This window comes from Cucumis sativus, chromosome 6 (genome assembly GCF_000004075.3).
Source record: "Cucumis sativus cultivar 9930 chromosome 6, Cucumber_9930_V3, whole genome shotgun sequence".
Taxonomy (NCBI): Eukaryota; Viridiplantae; Streptophyta; class Magnoliopsida; order Cucurbitales; family Cucurbitaceae; genus Cucumis; species Cucumis sativus.
In genome coordinates this window covers 30,140,003-30,152,559 of record NC_026660.2, presented here as the reverse complement: position 1 = coordinate 30,152,559, position 12,557 = coordinate 30,140,003, and the positions used below count along the sequence as shown (strand labels likewise).

The following is a 12,557-nucleotide window of genomic DNA, read 5'->3' as shown; positions in this document are numbered from 1 at the left end:
AAACAAATAAAGTTGTTGCCCCCCAAGACCCACGTAGTTTTGAATAAATACTGTTCTGCCCCACTCCACTTTTTTCTTCACACATTTTACCCGTTTCTTCCTCTTCCATATTTTACTCTTTCCTTTCCTTTCCTTTTTATTTTATTTTTTATTTCAATCATTCCTACGTCAATCAACTCTCAATATTCTTTTTTTTTTATATATATTTATAATATATATATTTAATAATAATAATGTTATCATATTGAAAGAATATATTAATGATTTATTTTATAAGTTTTACCTGATTTGAACAATACCATAATTTTAATCGTTTGAGAAAACAGAATAAAGAAAAAGGACGAATTTCCCCTGAAGAGAATGAGAAAAAGGCAAAAACAGTACAAATTTTGGATTTAGCTCACCTAATTTCTATTTTTTGGGGAAGCAAACTGAAAGCCCACTTTTTTTAATTGGTTCAATTTAACTCTAAATGGAATGATTACCTATAATTAAACAAACCAATTTCAAATAAAATCAGCCATTATATATGACTTTGGAAGAAGGATATACATACACACACACACACACACATATATATATTAATTGAATAAAGTATTAGACGTGTGAAATTAATAAATAAGTCAATAAAGTAAGAATGAGAAGTCGTATCATTTTACAAGATCTTCAATTTGGCATTTTCCCATGGAGATTAGCAAATTCAATTAACAAAGTGCTTTTTTTTCTTTTCTTTTCTTTCTTTCCAATAAGAATTTTATGGTCATTCTGATTTATGAAATTGTCAACTTTTAATTAATATTATCGAATTTGACAATACCAATAAGGAGTAAGTGGATTTTTTTATTTTTCCTTTTATACAGAAAAATCATTTTTTTTAAGAAATAAAAAGTGTGGAGATTGGCAAGTGAGGTTTGAATACGTTGCCTTTTTTTTTTTTTTTTAATATTTGAAAAGTAGTGCTCTTTGGGTGTAATCACAAATCTCTTAATCCCTATTTAATTGCATTCAAATGATATATAAACAATAAAAACATTACAAGTTTATGAATCTCAATTCCCTCATGAAACTTATTTCTTTAATTAACCAATTGAAATTTCTTGGAACTTTCCTATCATTTTATTACCAATTGGCATTGACATCTTCAAAACAGGTTTGTTCAGTACAACAGTGCTTTTATTTCCATTTTTATTTTGTTTTCTTAGTTCTCTCTTTTGCCAAATTCAAGAGACGTCTTATAAAATTATATGCCACATATATGATTGAATTAAAACAAAATTATCACTATTTTTTTTGGCTTTAGAAGAATGCTACCACCTAAACTTTGTCTCTCAAACCTCACCAATTAACACCAACCTCAGTATTACAAAAATGGTTAGCTTACTAGGAACCCAATTTACATACGATATTAAAAACAATCCGTCAATTAAAAAGAAATAAATAGATATACTATTTTTCTTTTTCTTTTTTTGACAATTTCTAAAAGGATAGCTTTAAAATGTTTACAGAAGATCTATAAGAAAAATTGAGGGATTTTAAAGAAAAAACTATTTTAATTAACATAAATATTATTGAATATCATTATTGTGTATATATATATATACAAACTTTTGTAAAATTGAAGGACTCATTTGATACAAAGTCAAAAGCTGAGCAGGGAGTGTAATGCAAAAAAATAAACTTCATAGTCATCTAGACTTTATTGAGACTTTGAAGTATGACATGTGGGATGGAGTGAAGAAGAATTGGGAGAAATTGGTAAGATAAACGTTCTGTGTAACTATTAATAATAATAATGCTTAATGTCTTTTCCTGCACCTATTTTTCTCTTCTTTCAACTTATATCAATTGCTATCACTATGCTTTTTGTCTCATCCTGGGTCCCATTCCTTAGAATTTCCTTTTTCCTGTAGTCGAAAAATTCGAACTTACATGATTGAATTGTATTCATTTTCGCTTCCAAACCTTTCAAATATCTAATTTTTACTTTAGGATTATTATTTTCATAGCACATTGCTGTGAATCGGATAGTGATTGATATATTTCATTTAAAACTAAATTAGGGTAAGGTGTTCATCGATTAAGCAAAAAAGGGTTGATTAAATTCAGCACAGGAAAGAAAAGATCATGAAAGGATAAAGCAATTAATTAAGGATATTAACTGTCATAGCATAAATGACAGAATAAAGTGTTTGATATTTTTTAGATTTTATTCTTAGTTCTTTATTCCTTTCTCATTTTAAATCAACTCTTCCTATTAAATAGGAAAACTATGGTTGTCTTATGCTATGGATTTGTGATGATTTTAATTTAGAGTTATTAATTGAAATATCACAAAGTGAACTTAACTTGGATCGTAATTGAAATCGTTACATCAACAAAAACATGTTTCATACAAATAACCTAATAAATTTATTGTTCAACTATCATTAACTCATTATTGAAGTAGGAATTTGGAAATTAAATAATAATAATAATAATAATAATAACAACAATAACAAATAATTCATAAACTTTGAAAACACATGTGTTAAATGAATTTATAAATTATGGACCAAATTGGTGTATTTAATCAAATGGATAGCTCTTTTGACTGAACAACTATTTTTCTTTTCTTCATAAAGTTTAATAATAGATGGTGGAGAATTAAGACTTAGAATAGAATTTATATTAGGTATGATTAAACTCTATCTAACTCTAAACAATGCACTTTATTAATTTATTTAATGGAAAATGAAATGATGCAATAGGTGGTCCGAATATTGCTATTATACACTTCTTTAAAGATATTGTAGAAAACAAAAAAGAAAAGAAAAAAACTTTATGGATCAAAAGAAAGATTTTAATCAATAAGGAGCACTATGTTACTATAGAAAGATAGGTTAAACAAACACGTTAAATAAACGAATATATTTTCAGTACCATCACCTTGATATAAGTATAAAAGAGATCATAAATATGGAAAATGTTGACATTGGTATACTATTTATAGTTTTATAAATGAGTTTGTATAGATGAATTAAAGTGAAGAACAAAGGTAAAATTTGAAGTTGAAGAATTAAATTAACAAAAACAAACGAGATCGATAGTAATTTACAAAGCCTCAAGGTGTTCTTATGTCCTCTTACATCATATATTTATATATATGAAAGAAAGAAAAAAGGATCAAAATAGTTAAGAACACACGATCTAATGATCTAAGCCCCCAATGGCCTTAATTTTAATATATATATCTTTCAATGGTTGTATGGAGAAGTTGCTTGAACCCTATGCTTTCTCTTCTGCAAAAATCTTTGGAGTGATTTCTTCATGGAAAGTCCCGGCGTGGTCGGGGTTCGTGGTGGTGGAGACGACTGTTGTAGCATCGGTGATGGTGTTTCGCTCAAACCATTTTCCTCCATTTCTCTAGTAGCCAACTTTAGAATTGCTCTTGCCTGTAATATATTCATCCATAAACAACACTATATATTACTCCACATGTAAAATTAACTTAATATTTTACACTATCCTTTCTCTGGGGTTTCTCAATTCTCATTTTTAATTTATTATGATTGGAATATGTTCCATAACTGTTACTTAATTCTTATTGCACTCTTTAATGTTTCTTCTTCTTTCAAATCATAAACTAAATAAAAATGGAATCAAAAATACATGAAAAACAAGGTTTTTAAACATTAAATATCTCAACTTTAATATTAATAGTGTTGTACTCTGTAGAAATTAAAGTTATTATGCATTTTAGGAACGAGAAATTTGTTTACTTAAATTTAGAAGGAAAAAAAAAAAAAAAACCCTAAACTTGTTTTTATTGTCTTCAAAATTTATAAACAACTTTAAAAATGTTTACAAAGAGTGATAAAATCAGAAGGGAAAAAAACTAAGATCTACCCTAATTAGGTTTGAAAAATAAAATAAAAAATCAAAGAAACCCTCAAATTTTCATTTATTGAAATAACAAATCAAAATCTTTTTTTTTTTTTTTTGAATAATTATAACTGAAGAAAAAAGTTTATAAATAATGCAAAATGCAATAATAGAAATAAAACAAAATAATTGAAGATGATCCTTATCATGAAATTATGGGGTTAAAATAATGCAGATTATTAGCATAGTAACTAATCCGGAACTACTTTTTTTTTTTTTTTTTTTCTGAATCTATGGTATTATTTTTTAGTTTTAAAAAAATAAAAAATAACATTTACAATTAGATAATTACTAATATATTAACTAAAGGATAACCTCAAGATTAATTAAAGAATTATGAAGAAGAAATTTTTTTTAAAAAAAACGTGTTTAATTTGTTTCTTTTTTATTATAGAAAAAGTGGAAGAAATGGGTAGAGAGAGTTTTGGTGGAAGGGAAAACGACATGTCATCAAAGCAAAAACGCGGTGTCGGCTCCAGAGAAGGAAACCCAAGCACGCGGAGTGTCGCATGAATGAATACTTCACGCTTTGCATATACTATCAAACTACAACTCGGTCAGAGACGATTGTCACACCTCGCACCCACATAATCCACTCATATGAAGCCACGTCGAAAAAGATTAAAATTAAGAAGAAGAAATTTGGTTCTTTGGTTAATTAATTACCTGGAGCTCGGTAACGTCACAGACGCAGATCCGGCCGTTGTAGAAGATGGTAAGTTGTTGGCTTTGAGGGCTGTCGTCAGCGGTGGCGGAGGGCTGGTCGGAGACGGCGGCGGGGTTGGGGTTGGGGTTGGGGGTGGGAGAAAGACGAAGTTCCAAGTTGCAGTTTCGCCTCATTCTGAGAGAGGTGGAATTTACTTCCATGGGATGTTGAAATCAAATTAAGTAAAAAGGAGTTATGGGAGAAATGGGAATGGTTGGAGAAGTAAGTTTGTTTGTGGTTATGGAGAAAAAAGAAAGTGGGGAATTTTTTTTCTTCTTAATTTTTTAAAAGAAAAAGAAAAAAAATGGATTTTTGTGAGAAACTCAAAAAAAGAAGAGTGGAGTATTTAAGGAGAGAAGGGCGGTGAAACGGTGTCGTTTACGCAAATAAAATAATGCACGTTATAAATGATATCCGCTTTTTGTTTTTGAAACTCAAACTCACCGCCACCACTACCTCTCCTCCAATTACACTTCTCCACGTCAACTTCCTTTTTTTACCCTTTCTTCTTCTCATTTTCTCCCACTTAATAATTATTTAATGTTACTAAAGCATGCCATAGCTCATCAATATTATAATTATAATTATTATCACTTACTTACATACATACATACATACATATATTAATTTATGTGGGTTGTGAAAGAGTCTTAATAAAGTGGGTTTTGTTTCATAGTTGTAGAAACCAAGCTTTCATTTTCTTTCCCTTGACAAAATGATAAATATGAAAATTCAAAGTTGCTTCTTCCCAAATTCCTCCTTTTCTAGTCTCTTTTTTCAGCTAATTTAGGATAAATAATCTAAATAATTGTTAAATATTTCCATATCAAACTATATGATATGACATTTGTTTTGATTAAGTCCGAAACTATGTTTTGAAGAACACGTCAATTTTGAAAGATCAAAATTACAACCACTTAATACGTACACCAAATAGTTAATATCAAACCACATTAACTTCATTCTCATTAACAAAATTAGGTAGCCAAAATGACAATATGGAGATTAAAACCATTCATAGCTAACTTACTATATCCATTTGATTAATTTCATTATTTTTCCTTTTAAGAATACAATTTCAAAGTTCTAAGTTAGGTAAATATATATTTTTTCTCAAACATATCTCAGATTAATTATTTTTTCTCTTAATTTTATATTTTCCATTTTCTAAATTTCCTCATAAAAGAATCTTACTTTATAGTCTCTCTCTGCAGTTACTTCGTTTCTTTAATGTATATTCTCAATAAATTATTTAAAAGTAGAATACTCAAACCTGTTGTTTAAAACCATAAGCTAAATATTTAAAACGAAAAATGCAACAAAATGCTTTATTATAATTTGTAGTTGACCATTGCTAAAAAGAATATAATTCAGTCCACGATTCGTATCGATTACGGTTGATCAATTAAGGTATGATAACAATTAACCAACAATAAATCCTCAATAATCAATTACATAGAAAAACCGAGTTTGGGTCTAATTTTAGGCTACGTATATTATTTATAATTATCAATTATTCGGTAGATTATTAAAAATTTAAGATATGTTTTAATACAATTGAAGGTTTAAAGTAAAGTTCGATAAAAAGAGAGACGACAAAATTGAACACATATTTGTTTTGGACACATTATAAATAATACTAGAACTGTTGAATGTGATAGACGAAAGTGGTGAGTATGATATATATATATAGATAGAATGAAGGTTATAGAAAGAAATAAATGCACAAACTTAGCCACATTATTCAATCTACGCAACTCCTCAATTATTACACTTCTTTTTTGTTCCTTCGCTCCTTTTTTCTTTATAGTTTAATTAACATTATGAGATATTAACTTCAATTTTAATCTAATTAAATCCAAGAATGATGTAATTTCAATAATATTGAAATCAACGTTACAAATCAATTCCAATTCCAATTCCAAGTACACTAATTTAAGAGAGAAAAAAAGTACAGAAAGAAGGATTGGGTAATAAACTCAAAGGACAGTAAATATTTTTTGAGTGCATATATATTTCTAACCCCTTATGTAAATATCTTTTTCCTCAAAATATCTGTATTTGGAGTTAGATTATCTATGAAGATATTTTTTATAGAGAGAGAGGGAGAGAGAGAGAGAGAGAGAGGGAGGCCCAAGGCCTTGGTTAGATATTTACAACACTATCAAATCAAAGAGGGAAATAGAATGATGATTTTATTTTAGGGTACGAAATGATACTAACATAAATGGAGTGGTGTGTGTGTGTATTCAAAAACCATCTTTTATCATCTCCAAAATTATTGTTAGGTTATATTATGAAAAGCAACACACTTAAATTTCCTACTTTAGGTCCAAAAAATATACATTTCAATTTTCTCAAGTTTCAAATATTGGGTTGAAAAACAATATGTACTCTTACCATTATTGGTTTTGTATGAAATTCTTGCATTATTAACTTTTGCTATCTCACTAAAAAAAAGTTTGTATCCAATAGAGTTAGGTAAGTAGATTGTAAACAAAAAGGGAAGAGAACAATGGAACCATTATCTCATGTTCTAAAATAATTAAATTTAATTAGGATATAATGCTAAAAAAGCAAACCCCACCAGAAACAAATAATCTATTATCTAATTGTTTAAATCTACTTCTCTCTCTATATATATTTTTGCAAAGGAACCGAGTATCATTTTCTTCATCGTATCTGAAAAATGATTTTGAGCTGTCAACGATTTATTTGATTCTTTTGGGATATTCTCATAAAATAAGGGATTTGGATTAAAAAAAATAGCAATTTTAAATAAATTATTATTCATTCATTATATGAAATCATGCGTGGATTGATTACTAATTCACACGATTTATTTAACACAAGGGATATACCCAACTTTTTCGAGCTAAAAATTTGATTTACTCTTAGCTAATAGGCAACAACTCAATTGAGTATTTTAAAATAATTATTAACTTCAACTTCGTTGGTTTTATTTTATCATGAAAGTTAAAATATTTGGTCTTCATATAAAAAAACTGTTGTATCTAATCCCTAAATTGTAATGTTGTTGATAAAATGTGACCAAGTGGAAAATAATCGTACATATATAAACTTGACAAACAAGTTACTTATGTGAAATGAGATGAAGTTTGTTGAAAACTAAGTGAGAACAATATTGGCTCCACTTTGTTTGATATAATTTGATTTTTAGAATTTTCGTTTACGGATGGCAGAGGAAAAAGAAAACAGATGGAGTACAAAAATTACCATAAAAAGAAAGCACTTTAGTTTTATGTAATTGAAGCCTACTTGGTAAAGAAGAATAAGATAATGAATGAAACAATTAGGTAGGGACTTTGTTGTTAAATAAAGGTAAAGACAAAGGGCATCCCATAAAGAAAGAAAAAATGGCCAAATAAAGCCCAACCCTAATTTTACACGTGCTTCCTACACCGAATTTTATTTATTTCATTTTGTTGCTGTACTTTATTCTTGCCTCGTTTTATTTCTGCTCTATTTTTCTTCCCACAAAAGCATAACAAATCCCTATTTCCAAAATCACAACAACTCATTTATGATAAACAAACTTACAGATGTCTAGAAATAGTAAATCAAAGTGTTACTATCGAGATAGAGATGGGAAGGGAACGCCACCACGGGGAGAAGAGTTTGACCGATTTAGGAGCATTAGGTTTGGTTTTGGCCAATCTTTCATTTTAGGGTGAATGTGTTTTGAGTTCTGATTTGCCCTTTTTTGTTCGTTTTATGAGGTGATTGAGGTGACGGTTCTTATTTGTTGTACAACGAACTACTATGAATGGATAAATTGGAATTTTGGTATTTTGATCTCTTCATCTGCTTGCTTTCTGCCATTCGAAGAAATCTCTTCATCTGCAAGAGTATTAAGACCAAGGCCACTTAGCATTTGTCCAAGTGAACTTGCGATTTCCGTTCATTCTGTCATTACGATCTACTTTGTTCTCGATTTCTGATACTTGATTATTTTGGCTCGATCCAATCCTCTTGCAGCATTGAAGTTGTTGATCCCGGATTGTAGCATCTGCCTTGTATGAAGGGTTAGTATACCTTGGATGTTGAAGAAATTGGACACCTTTCCACCATAGCTTGAAAGCCTGGTGACACAAACAGGCGAAAGAGATAATCAAGAAGAAGAGCAATCAAGTACTGACGTAGGATTAGGACTCCGATCTATACATATAATTTCAACAGAGTAGATCCTTCGTCAATTTTACACACTTAAGATTCTGATTTCTACTTGTCTTACCTTAAAGTGATCTACCCTAGTCTCACAAGGATTAAAAAGTGAAACTTCAAGCACACTACTATTCTTTCAGAACTTGGCAGACATGAAAAGAAATGTATGGATCATATAGTGCAAAATATACGCCAATCAGCCATATAAAATAACATGGTCCTGAGATGAGATATTGGCAGGATTCTGTCGATCAATAAATCATATTGTTTTCAAGTCGTAAAAGGTGGGGGTGGTGGAGGAAAGGAGAAAAATTACATAGGTTGGATTTTCACTCACAAGATTCTTGGTCGTTCTTACAGGGAAGGCTAAAAGGATCTTCTTGTTTCAAGAAGGTTTGAAACTCCATTTTCTTTGTTTTCCTATTAATAGATGTAAGAGATGGCCTAGATTGGAAGCTCTACCAAGGAGAGAGTGTTAGCTCGGATTATGAGACAGTGAAAGATATGGTTAGAATGATTTCCGATCTGTGGCAAGATTGTGGAAAGGGTTTAGCCATTTGATCAAATTTAGCAGTGTTTTTCTTCCTTCAACCGGCAAAGTTATAACTTTAAGTACAGATAATAATATTGGAAGAGAAATCTAAAGTTGATGATAGCCAAGTGGATTTGAAGAGTTTTAATTGACCGAGTAATTTCAAGTTGGTATAGGAATGATAAAGAGGAGTGGGTCTACAAGAGAAGTAAATAAACAGAGCTATTGTATCCCTCGGCAGAACAATTAATAATCACGGGTATAATAGAAGATATTCCTTGTCAGTAACTGAGAGGGGTTAGATAAAAAAGAGGTGAATATGTTATAGTTGAATTTTCAGTCAAATCACTATTTCCAAGGTTAACTGGCAATAAAAACTCCTGCTCTTTTAGTTGGAAAGGTAAAGAGTAAGTTCTCTTGCTGGTTGGTGCGTCTTCTTGAAGAACTAATAAAATGAAGAGACTACAAACAAAATATCCTATTGTTTCCTACCTTCAACGTTTAATACATCCTTGATTTCTCAGCTAAGAATAAAAAATTGAAAGACACTTCAAAGAAATGTCGACGATCCCATCAAAATATCATCATGGGTTTTGTGGCCGAAAGAAAATTAATGGATTTACTGCAATAGATAAAGGGTGGTGGAACTCATCATTGGCAAATTTTCATTATTCTTCTTGGTACTTTGTTTGGAGATCATTTTGTAGCTATTCTTCTTTTGCAACTAACTATTCCTTGTGCATTGGTATGGGTATGTTTTATTCACGATAAAAGGTGGAATGATAGCCATTTAATCAACTGGTTCTGCATAAGAGAGATGTTCACTTGATTTGGATTAAGACTTAGAAAGAAAGGTGTTGAAGACAACTGATAACCAATTCAAAAGTAACAAAAATTCTACTTACATGCCAATATATCCATATTGCAACTTTATGCGGCATCAAGTAAAAGAAACTTGAGTGATCAGATCCAAACGATGGGGACACTCTTTTAAGTTTCAAAGTGGCAGAAAAGTAGTCGCCAAGTTCAGGGTGCTGAACTGAGATTGTAACATGTAAATAATCACCGGGAGCACTTGATTTGATACTCCAATTCCCAAGCATGTCCTGAAATTGTTACGAAAAATGGTTAACAATATAAACATGTGATAATAAGAAAGGTTACAGCAAACTAATTCAATGGCAGTGATGGAGAATGAAGATTAGGACAATAGCATGTAGAAGAAAATGCCTATGGTTCCATTTGAACATCAAATTTATCAAAAACAAAAATAGCGATAATTTCAATAATTCTCCGGAGCATAGAATCTTTAAATGAGACACAATACCAAACATAGAATTAGGCGCAGAATCACCAATTCAGAAAACTAAGATTTGCTCCATATCCTAAAGAATCTTCACCCATCCACCCTTATAAAATAAAGAATGTATTTAAAATTCTCTCTTCACTTCAAGACTGAAAAACCATGATACGAAGAATGGTCAATTCTTCTAGGGTGCATATTGATATAAATATGATGTACCAGGTAGATGAAAAATGTCATTATTTTGTTAGCACTTAAACTGCGTTCTGATAGCAGCACAGGGTACTTATGATCAAGCATCCACTCCTAACGTTTCAGTATTGTTTATTCATCCTGTAATAACCTCCTATTTCTCTTTAATTGTTGAAACGAAATAGATCCTTTCAATAATAAATCAGATATAACTTTTCATTACCTAGAGAAAGATTTTTCTAACTGGAAATGATCCACTCCAGATTTCAATCTAATTATTAATAGCAGCTGTGTTAAGACCAACTAGGAAAATCAAACCATTGGCTGCTAGGATTTGCATCAAGAAATAAGAAAATAAGGAATCTAAAAAGCTAATTTCACGTGTAATCAAATCGAAAATAACATCCATCAAAGACAATAACTATTAGCTACTATTGGCAAGACTTACCATAAAAGGACTGACATGCAACGGCTTAGCTACTAAATCAGAACTCGGGTTGAAAACAAATGTAACTCTCTCACCCCATGGCGTATTTGTTACCTAACAAGAAAACACAGGAATCTTTTGGGTTCAATTTCTTCACCCCGATATCAAACATGACTTAATGCTTATACTATTAAAAAAAAAAAATCAGCAACACCAAAAAATTAAAGAACCTCAGCTATGCACTTTTCCAGGTGTTGTGCAGAGTCCTGATCCGTTTGATAGCAGTAATACAAACTCAACGGATTTTGTTCATATCCCACACTAGCTGGAATGGTAAGAAGAAATCTGAAAGTAACACGAACGCCATCACAAGTACTCAAAAAACACAAGAAATGAAGCTTCAACAAATTATTACAGTAGAGTAGAGTAGAGTAGAGTAGAGTAGAGTACATAAAGATATTTAAAGGAGAAAACAATAGAGTATGAGTATGAGTATGAGCTGAGTTAATAATAAGAAGAGAGAAATGAAGAAATTACACAGGTCCAGAGGTAGAAGCAACTCGGCGAGCTTGATCAGCTGAGAGATGACCAGATGGAGGAGAAGGGGAGAGGTCAAGGTCAATTAGGGCATAGCGAACAGAGTAGTTGAAAGAATGGTGGACAGGACGCCTACGGTGGTGCCAAACAATACCTTGGTACAATGTGACGGAATCTGACCCAATTCCGGAAACGGGGGTGGGGGTGGTGCTGAAGAAGAAACGACGGAGAAAGCATCGGAAGGGGAGGGTAAGGGAGAGAATAAGAGAGGTGAAGAAGGTAGTGAGAATGGACCCTATAAGATAGATCGCTTCCATTCTTTTCCCACTCTTTTCCTCCACCAACTGTTTTCTCTTTTTTTTTTTGCTTTTCTTTTATATGAATTATTTTTTAATTTAATTATTATATTTACAATCATGGTTAAATTTCTATAGCTTGAAATGTCCAAAGGGCCCAGACCATATATCAAGCCCATCAAAAGATAAGCCCAGACTGGGCTTAAAAGCAACAGAATAACAATAAAACATATTTCTTCTTAATTATTATACGAACTACAAGCATTTCCTATTCATTTACACTATATGTAAACATCTTATAAATTCATCCAATCATATAACCTCATCTTAAAATTCAGTAATTAGCGTGACCTCCCATCTTCGAGATAGGAGGTTCAAATTTCTTAGTGTGGTACTAAAAAACAAACTTAAATAGGTCCAGTGATTTAAACCCTAAACCCTAAACAAGTTATAATACC

General features: G+C 30.8%; 2 protein-coding genes across 4 annotated transcripts; both read right to left on the bottom strand.

Moving 5' to 3' along the window:
* Window positions 1-2,965: 2,965 nt before the first annotated feature.
* Window positions 2,966-4,967, bottom strand: LOC101211565 (protein TIFY 5A). Its single transcript, XM_004134600.3, has 2 exons — window positions 4,588-4,967; window positions 2,966-3,431 (listed from the first exon to the last, which is right to left on the bottom strand). Exons 1-2 carry the CDS (start codon window positions 4,786-4,788, stop codon window positions 3,234-3,236), a joined length of 399 nt encoding a protein of 132 aa, XP_004134648.2. The 5' UTR covers window positions 4,789-4,967; the 3' UTR covers window positions 2,966-3,233.
* Window positions 4,968-7,932: 2,965 nt separating this feature from the next.
* Window positions 7,933-12,163, bottom strand: LOC101204586. Of its 3 annotated transcripts, none has more exons than XM_004134570.3 (5): window positions 11,804-12,163; window positions 11,497-11,611; window positions 11,288-11,380; window positions 10,250-10,450; window positions 7,933-8,730 (listed from the first exon to the last, which is right to left on the bottom strand). In XM_004134570.3, the coding sequence occupies exons 1-5, from the start codon at window positions 12,118-12,120 to the stop codon at window positions 8,500-8,502; spliced, it is 957 nt and encodes a 318-aa protein (XP_004134618.1). In that variant the 5' UTR covers window positions 12,121-12,163; the 3' UTR covers window positions 7,933-8,499. The 3 variants fall into 3 exon arrangements, with proteins under 3 accessions (XP_004134618.1, XP_031743809.1, XP_031743810.1); XM_031887950.1 differs by lacking the exon at window positions 7,933-8,730 and adding an exon at window positions 9,643-10,148; XM_031887949.1 differs by lacking the exon at window positions 11,288-11,380.
* Between the last annotated feature and the right edge of the window lie 394 nt (window positions 12,164-12,557).

Coding starts and splice junctions, on each gene's coding strand:
- LOC101204586 (XM_004134570.3), bottom strand. CDS start 12,120: ATGGAAGCGATCTATCTTATAGGGTCCATTCTCACTACCTTCTTCACC. Junction 11,381..11,496: donor TGGAAAAGTGCATAGCTGAG/GTTCTTTAATTT, acceptor TTTTCTTGTTAG/GTAACAAATACGCCATGGGG. Junction 10,451..11,287: donor TGCATGTCAGTCCTTTTATG/GTAAGTCTTGCC, acceptor TAACAATTTCAG/GACATGCTTGGGAATTGGAG.
- LOC101211565 (XM_004134600.3), bottom strand. CDS start 4,788: ATGGAAGTAAATTCCACCTCTCTCAGAATGAGGCGAAACTGCAACTTG. Junction 3,432..4,587: donor GTGACGTTACCGAGCTCCAG/GTAATTAATTAA, acceptor AATATATTACAG/GCAAGAGCAATTCTAAAGTT.